This window comes from Protomyctophum bolini (assembly GCF_963924005.1).
Source record: "Protomyctophum bolini genome assembly, chromosome: 3".
In the NCBI taxonomy this organism is placed as follows: Eukaryota; Metazoa; Chordata; class Actinopteri; order Myctophiformes; family Myctophidae; genus Protomyctophum; species Protomyctophum bolini.
Window position 1 is genome coordinate 39457136 of NC_137864.1, and position 9445 is coordinate 39466580.

A 9445-nucleotide genomic window follows, 5' to 3' on the forward strand; every position below is an offset into this window, starting at 1 on the left:
AGTTTGAACAGAATGGACCCTTTCCATTTTTAATTTAAACATCTGCATTAGCCCTACTTAAGTCTACATACGTTAGTCTAGTCTCACTACTGTTTTCATGTTTTTTATACGATACGCTACGTCACGAGACCAGCGTCCAGTTCCAACATGACATATTACGCACATTACGCAGCGCTGCGCACTGAGCGCAGCAGCGGTGGGGCAGGAGAGGAGGAGCCCTATGACGTCACAGGACTGACTGACAGAGGGTAGGCTACACCAGCAGACGTCAGTCAGTAAACTATAACCTCGGCTGGACACACTTTACACTATTATATATATTCAGGATTCCGTCGTAAACGGCAGTCTCATTGTCGGCTACATTATATCCCATGTTGTACTCGTCCTTGAAGCTGCATTATTACTAGACTGTATGTTAATGTTTTCTGCGTGTGCGTGACTGACACGGACCCACGGCGGGACTATTATTTCAGCTGCGTTCTGTTTCCAAGTAGATTCGGGACGACCGTTAGTTCGTTTATTATCAGATAGTTAACCCTGAAACATGAGCAATGTGTTCCTGCGGACCGTCCGCCGCCATCAGTGGGTGACCAACGTCACGCTGTACGGCTGCCTGTACGCCGGCGGGGACGTGCTGTACCAGCTGGTGTCCGCCAGGGAGCGCGTCGACTGGACGCACACGCGCAACGTGGCCGCGGTGGCCTTCGGTTTCCATGGCAACTTCAGCTTCTTCTGGATGCGCTTCCTGGAGCGCAGATTTCCCGGGAACTCCGCCGGGATGGTGCTGCGGAAGCTGGTCCTGGACCAGAGCTGCGCGGCGCCGCTAGCGGTGTCCGTGTTCTACACGGGTAGGTTCGGTTGTACAGATCAGATGAGACGAGTAAGACGCGCGAACGCGGGAAGTGAACGCTCCATCAGCATCAGCAATCACTCAGCTCCATATATGGGCACAAAAGGGGCCAGGTCCACAACAAACAAATCACTGGCCCCTTTTGTGCCCATATATGGAGCTGGGGTACCTGGCCCCTTTTGTGCCCATATATGGAGCTGAGTGATTGCTGATGCAACACACTCCATATTTGGATAGCGGGACAGACACACGGACAGACAGACAGACGCACGCACAGACATGATCTGCTAGGTCTCATAGTAAGTGCTCACTGCGTTCGCAATAATATAGGCTACCCCCTAACCTAACCTGGCCTCCACCTCAGGTTGTAGGCCTACAGGACAGATTAGATAATATAGCCTACCCCCTAACAACCTAACCTGGTTTCCACCTCAGAGGAAAGCCTGCTCTGTGTGCCCAAATGGCCGTGTGAACCGGTCTGTATAGTGTATGGTAAAATGTCAATGTCATGTTGTAGTCAGTGTTTTGTAGTTCTCTCTGTCAGGAAACCACAAGGTGGAATCAGTGCTCTGAATGAACGGGTAGGCTACTACTTCTGATTCCGCCTTGTGGTTTCCTCCGCCATCTGTATATGAATGTAATGCACAATCTATGTAAAGTTGCGTGCGTGCATGCGTGTCTATAAAGTTGTGTTATAAATGCACCATTTACCATTTTCACCACCCAGATACCAGCCGTCTGTGTTCTACACCGGTAGGTCTATAGGATGGATGGATGGATGGAGGTAGGTAGATAGATCGATAGATCGATAGATCGATAGATCGATAGATAGATAGATAGATAGATAGATAGATAGATAGATAGATCGATATAGATAGATAGATAGATAGATAGATAGATAGATAGATAGATAGATAGATAGATAGATAGATAGATATACCTACCACCCTTCAACACCCAGAAAGCAGCTGTCTCTGTGTTGTACACATGGTAGTCAGGTACGCTATAGACTACTACAGCTATATCTGTCACCCAGAGCCCAGTAGACCTGTCCTTTCTGGGCAGTTAATCGTTAACAGATTCTGTGGTGGTCAGGGTTAGATTCTTATCTGTCAATTGGTAACCATTTATGTTGGTATAAACACGTCTCATAACCCTCAAAGAGTAGACTCTACTGGCCCGGACGGTTAGCTCAACCGTTTGGGCGACCATGAGACCCGTTTCTGAATCGGTCTATAGGGCGATACTTGATCAGACACACATTGCCTATAGAGCACCGCAGTCCCTCCCCCTTTCAGAAAAACGAGTGGCCCAGGAAATGAAACCCCAATGCATTCTCCCATCGGCACTTCTAATATAATTTATTTAAAGACGGTTACGCCGCGGACAAAGCCAACTCGGATCGTGACAAATCATGAAAATGAACACAATGTTTCGGGCCGATCAAATAATTTATAAGACGAAAAACAAAACAAATAGTGTTGTCTCCTGACTTTCTTTTCTTCTTTCTAATGATTTGATCGGCCCAAAATATTGTGTTCATAGTCATGATTTGAAGTGCCTATGGGAGAATGCATTGTGTTTTCATTTCCTGGGCCAATCGTTTTTCTGAAAGGGGGAAGGACTGCGACGCTCTATAGGCCTATACTTGATCAGACACACATTGTCTATAGGGCGATACTTGATCAGACACACATTGCCTATAGGGCGATACTTGATCAGACACACATTGTCTATAGGGCGATACTTGATCAGACACACATTGCCTATAGGGCGATACTTGCCCGGCTGTGAATTGCCACGCAACAAAAACAATTAAATAATACTGCATTTTGTCTTTTTTTTGTCTTCCTTTAGGTGTCAGTTTCTTGGAGGGCAAAGACGACATTCTACAAGACTGGAGAGAAAAGTTCCTGAATACATATAAAGTGAGTAGTATTTACATCTCCTAGTAAATACATACAGAGTGAGTAGTATTTACATCTCCTAGTAAATACATACAAAGTGAGTAGTATTTACAACTCCTAGTAAATACATACAGAGTGAGTAGTATTTACATCTCCTAGTAAATACATACAGAGTGAGTAGTATTTACATCTCCTAGTAAATACATACAGAGTGAGTAGTATTTACAACTCCTAGTAAATACATACAGAGTGAGTAGTATTTACATCTCCTAGTAAATACATACAGAGTGAGTAGTATTTACATCTCCTAGTGAATACATACAGAGTGAGTATTTACAACTCCTAGTAAATATACAGAGTGAGTAGTATTTACTATTTACATCTCCTAGTAAATACATATAGTGTATTTCTGTTTACCTTTTAGGCTTCATAATCACAGATTCCACATCAGGGCAGACATGACAATTAAAAACGTAAATTGCGGAAATAGCCGATCTACAAGCTCACAACGCGTCATGAAGTGATTTGTTGTGAGCTTGTAGACAAACTATACTTCTGCTATTTCCGGAGAAAAAAAAAGTGTGACAGGCCTATTTATGAATATTCAAACGTTGTGGTGTTGCAGTGTTGTTTTTGGCAGCAAATTTCTATTTTAGTTTTAGTCGTTGTCTCTTGAATAGTTTTCACTTAGTTTTAGTCACATTTTAGTCACCTGGAATGTTCTAGTGTTTAGTCTAGTTTTAGTCGACTAAATGTCATACGATTTTAGTTGACTAAATCGACAGTTGATTTAGTCGACTAAAATGTGTTTTGACAGGCCTTGATGTCGTTGTAATGACATATTTTACACTTTGGTTGGATCTCTTGTCCATGCACTAGTCCCTTCCTAACATTTTAGTCTAGTTTTTATTTGTTGACAAAATTGTCAGTATATTTAGTCTTACTTTTAGTCATCATAGATTCATTTTTATTTAGTTTCTATTTATTTTTAGTCAGTGAAAAAAGGTAGTCGACGAACATTTTTCGTCTTAGTTTCAGTCGACGAAAACAACACTGTGGCGTTGTCATAAATCAATGCTAATAATAATAATAATATAATAAATGTTGATGTAATCGTTGTGTTCTTTGTTCAGACAGGACTGATGTTCTGGCCGTTCATGCAGGTAAGAGACCAATCATTTATCTTTAGTGCAGTGGTTCTCAACCAGTGGTCCGGGGACCACCAGTGGTCCTTGAGAGGGTTCCATGTGGTCCCCATACAGCTAAATTATGGAGAGTTGGTTATAACGGTTACAATAATAACAAGTTAATGGTACCAATTATAGCAAAAAATGAGGGAGGTGGTGGGTCAGTTCAGAATAATAATCACTACAGAAATCAGTAAATATAAGCTTAACTGTGATTTATTAAATCAAAAGAAAAATCAAGTTCTCGATCACAAAATGTTCACTTAATCAAACCAACATGAAATAAAACTGTCTCAAAAGGTAGGGGTGTGAAGTCCAAGTGTCCTCCTAGCACTGTCCAAAACTAAAATCATGTGTCCTAAACTAAACTCAGGTGTCCAAAAAATAAAGCAAATCCAAACCAGTCTGTACAGTGTGGTCAGTCTCCTCTGGCCACCCTTAAACTCCTTTGTAAAGTCTGGTCCAAATCCAATATCCAAACTCCAGGAATGGGGAAGAAGGTCTCTAAATCCAAAGGTAGAATCCAATATTCAGAGAATAATCCAAAAAGGAAAGAATGGCAAGACTTGGGGAAATACTCAGTAGCCTGTCTGTCTCTCTGCTCCTCCACTCTGGACTGACAGAGTCAATCTCTCCAGGTGGCTCCAACAATGTGATTGGCCATCACTCCATCAGCCAGGTGAGCTGTGGGCGGGGCTTCCCAATCACTGCCTGTTGCCATAGCAACACACGTATCTAACTGGTTTCTCATGGCATATAGTCCAGCAGATAACTAGAAAACTTATAGCGTGGCAGATTGGTGGAAAATAATAAAATACATGAAAATGGTGCATAGTAAACAGAAAATGCATATAAAACAATGTGACTCTGGGCACAGATGTTACAGGTAACCAAATGGAACCTTAATAGATGTTTAACTCTTGAGAGTGTAACATTAAAATTCTATTTACTAATTACACTCTCAAGAATTAAATCATTGTTAAACAATGAATTTACTAGAAGTCGACACAATTAGAGAATGTAGAAGAATTGTTATTCTTTTGATCAATGTTTGCCAGTTATCTCCCCTAATGGTGCCAAGTCCCGCCCCCCCTCGAGAGACGTGGGAAAGAAATCCCAGTTAATTTTCCATCATAGACTTTTCAGAAAGTATGTATTTAAAGATGTTTACGCCGCGGACAAAGACAACTCTTGTCGTGACAAATCATGTGTGTGTTTCTGTCTGTCTGTGTGTGTGTGTGTGTGTGTGTGTGTGTGTGTGTGTGTGTGTGTGTCTGTCTCCATCCAGTTGTTGAACTTCGCCTTCGTGCCTCTGTACGTGCGGACCACCTTCACCGGTTGCTGTGCGTTCGTCTGGGCGACGTTCCTGTGCTTCTCGCGCCAGAGTGGAGACGGAACGGCCGGTGCTGCGCTGGCTTGGATGTCCTCGTCCTCCAGAGGCCTCTCCATGGAGACCCACCATGAGAAGATCTCCTCCTCCAGAGGCCTCTCCACGGAGACCCACCATGAGAAGATCTCCTCCTCCAGAGGCCTCTCCACGGAGACCCAACATGAGAAGATCTCCTCCTCCAAAGGCCTGAAGGACGAGAAGGAGGACGCGCCCAAAGACGACCGCCACACTGCAGACTCCGAGGAGAACGCAGCCGTGACCACAGAGACGTAAGAGCGTATACTTCAACGCACCACTATAGACTGACTGAGCCCCAAGACTATTTATTTATGGGTCATATTCTTTTGAGCGACTGACAACAAAGTCTAAATCTTGCACAGGTGTCCTGAATCATGAACTAACTGAAGTGTAATATGATCTATTAACCGGACAATTAGTGCAATATTTGGATCAAAGGAACGGTGCGTCTGACAAGAAGATGAATAACGGTGAATTTACACGTGCAGACCCCGTGGCAAGGAACTTCAACAGGGCACCAGGTTATAGTTTGACAAAGAGTTTATTTATAATGTGTGTGTGTGTGTGTGTGTGTGTGTGTAGTGGTAGCTAACTTTGTAGCTTAATCATTCTTTTTTCACTGTACAAATATGGCTACCATTGTCGATGTTTAAATCTCAGCATATCATCATTCATACCTCCTCTGGCAAGAGCTTGTGAGCATTTCCTGAACCTACATAAGGTTGGCTCACTGAAAATGGACAGCATATCAAAATCACTGGCCAATGGTACTGTAACGGTTTACACTACTGGCCAATGGTACTGTAACGGTTTACACTACTGGCCAATGGTACTGTAACGGTTTACACTACTGGCCAATGGTACTGTAACGGTTTACACTACTGGAGTTGTGTGAGAAAGGTATGAACATAAGAATGACGTAACTCGCTCATCCCTTCGATTCCCCTGGTTCTAAAGTCCTGACGTAACTCGCTCATCCCTTCGATTCCCCCCCTGGTTCGCGGAAGTAATTTCTCTATGGAGAATAACATGGGGTGATCTTAATATCGTCTACTATAAGCGTTGTGGTCCAAAAATAAACAAGCTGTCTCGGCGTTATTGTCAGGGAGGTGTCTCTGTATCGTTTGCGACAGTCAGTCACTCATATGATACAGTCTGCTTCTAGCGAAAATGTAACTAATTCAGTAGCAGTAACATTAGCGTTTTCTCTCAGTCAGTTGATTCTTCATATCCATATGAGTGAAGCGGCCGGGTGACATGTTTATTTTTCAAACACAGTTCTTATATGAAGCAATCTAAAAATCCTCCTATGGCGATTTAAATGCAACTAAACAAATACATGAACCTGGGGACTGACGCCCTCTACTGAAAGTGACGTCAGACTTCGGTGCTCTATACCAGTACCGTATACCAGCCATAGACTGTAAAAAATATGGACAAAGCGTTCCCCGGGTCTAACATGAACGTAAAATGAAGCCTGTCAGTCCTTGCAATGGAAGTCGCCATCTTTCTAGATCCGTTTTGGTCCAGCTGGCCATTGGCTGGCCCAGACAATGAGGCGGGACTTCCCCCCTTCTTCTTAGTTGTTTTTTATTTTGACTCGAGTGGGTGGGGAATCCCGATCATAGACTGATCATAGCCACGCCCCTCAGAACATACGCGACTTTATGGTCATTTTTTTAATTAATGGGACCATAATTTTCCAAAAAGAATATTATGACATTAGAAATGAGACTTTAAACTAGTGACTGGAAGCAAAAAGTATTCATGACCATGTTTATTAAGGTAATGCAGTCTAGGTGAAGTTGGGCCCAAATACATGGACTTCTATGGGGCTATGGGTTTTTCTGGGTCCAATGACAGCGCCACAACAGGGCATTATATGAACTTTCATTTCCTTAGTGGCTTCACAAAATATCTGTCTGACTGCCCCCCTGATACCAGCACAGCTGTGGTAGCTTCCACTGTGACAACTATATTTACAAGGTAATGGTTGACAACAGTTCCAGTAAAATAAACATATCATGGCAGCACAACAGTAATATATAACATATTCACAGATGTACAGCAACATGGCTAACAGTAACATTCTCCTTTGGCTCATAGTAAATCACTGCAGGGATTTAGCATTCTTATTTTCTTTATCGCTGTTTATAGCCACTCTCATTTAAATTCCTGAATCAAGTTTGATATTCAATTAAATATTTAAATGTAGCCTACAACACAGTAGTGATATTTGTGCAGAGACAGATGTCAGCATTATAATGATATTTGTGCAGAGACAGATTACATGTGCATTCCTATTCTCATCTTTTTACTGTAAGTGAAGTGCACATATTGGTAACTATACAGTCGTGTCGTTAGGCTATAGTACAGTAGTCATATTATCTTCTTACCAATGCTGACTGTCTGCCAAGTATACTTTATACCATGTCTCAGTAAATGTGTATACTGTATGTGGGGAAACTTCAAACTGTACTGTACCTCTGAGGGTATAGTGTGATCATACTGTGTACGGTACAGTACGGTACAGTACAGTACAGTACAGTACATTAATTATTCAAGTTCTGTTGACTTTATACTGTCATGACTGATCATGATGGACGACTATAAAGTGTTGAAGTGGTTGAAGGACTAACTTTTATTAATATATATTTTGCACTATAATAAATTGTTGCAAGTCTATCTTATCTCTAAGATATTAAATTATTGTTTAATAAAAACAGAAGATCCAACTGATTATTGTGTCCATTTCTGTCTCTTGCTCAGTTGTTGATGTTTTAGGATTTCTCACATTTAAACACAAATGCAACGAAACAAACTATTTATCCATCCCTAAAACGTGTCTGTAGCTAAATGCCTGTGTCTGTGTTTTGATTGATTGATTGATTGATTGATTGATTGATTGATTACTTTATACACACACACACACACAGAATAATAATAATAATATACGCAGACTTTAGTTTTCGTTCGCATTCCATCGTGACGGTTCCTATAACTTTTTAGATTCGCTCTCCAGAAATGCACAGAAATCTATCATGGCTTACTGTTGACAATAGATTACATTCACGTATTCTTGCATTTTTCAGAAATGTATTAATGGACAAAAACCCACAGTATTTCTTTGAACAGGTAGCACATGTAAGAGACGAACATATATATATGACTAGACAAGCCAGTTCGGGTGTTTTGGTGGCACCTAAACCAAGAACAAATATTCTTAAATCTATTATCTATAGAGCAGTAATAGGTTGGAATGCACTACCAAAGTGTATAACCAATACTAATACAAAATCCATCTTTAAAATCAAGTTAAAAGAACACCTTATATAAACCATACTGCAGTAACCCTGGGAAAATAATAATTCAAATGTATAATGTGTTGAAAGTGATATTTTGCTATGTTTCTTTGTTTTTTTATTTCTCCTATGTTTTTTATTTTCTTATATTTTATTTTACTATGTTTTATTTTTAGTTAGTGTTTGTAAACAATTGTAAGTATTGCCTGTTAAATATTTGTCTGTGTCGGACCCCAGGAAGACTAGCTTTTGTCAAGGCAAAAGCTATATGGGGATCCTAAACAATAAACAATAAACTTCCTTTATAAATATATTATATATATTTATAACTTCATAGCTTTATTGTTGCTTCATAAATATATTATATATATTTATAACTTCCTATAGAGATGTATTGTTGCTTGTAGCTTAGATACTTTAGGCTTTACTACTCAATCAATGCTTGTTTTGTTGTTATGAATTATTATTATTATTTATTGTTATTATTGTTATTATTATTATTAGGTGTTAAGCTCCGTTCACATTGAAGAAGCTGCTTTAAAAAGCAGAAGCAGAACTCTAAAAGACGCAGCTTTTTTTTGAGAAAGTGGGCGTGTACAAGGTACCTGTCACTCAAGCTGCCTGGACTGGCTGTCTGGCTTTGAGACGAGAGACGGGCAGTTTGAGCAGATGCGCATTTGAAAGTCTAAAATGTAAAATAGCGACTGTAGAGGAGACATACTTATATATTTAGTTACATCATAACCTATGTATGGATGAATAAATAATATAATCTTGGTAAACTTGTTTGT

The 9445-nt window shown here is 40.6% G+C and overlaps 1 protein-coding gene across 1 annotated transcript; it reads left to right on the forward strand.

The window, feature by feature from the left end:
* Positions 1-360: 360 nt before the first annotated feature.
* On the forward strand, positions 361-8070 carry LOC308313047 (mpv17-like protein). The gene is made up of 4 exons (XM_080759928.1): positions 361-848; positions 2708-2778; positions 3891-3920; positions 5233-8070. Exons 1-4 carry the CDS (start codon positions 545-547, stop codon positions 5605-5607), a joined length of 780 nt encoding a protein of 259 aa, XP_080616054.1. The 5' UTR covers positions 361-544; the 3' UTR covers positions 5608-8070.
* Positions 8071-9445: the final 1375 nt, after the last annotated feature.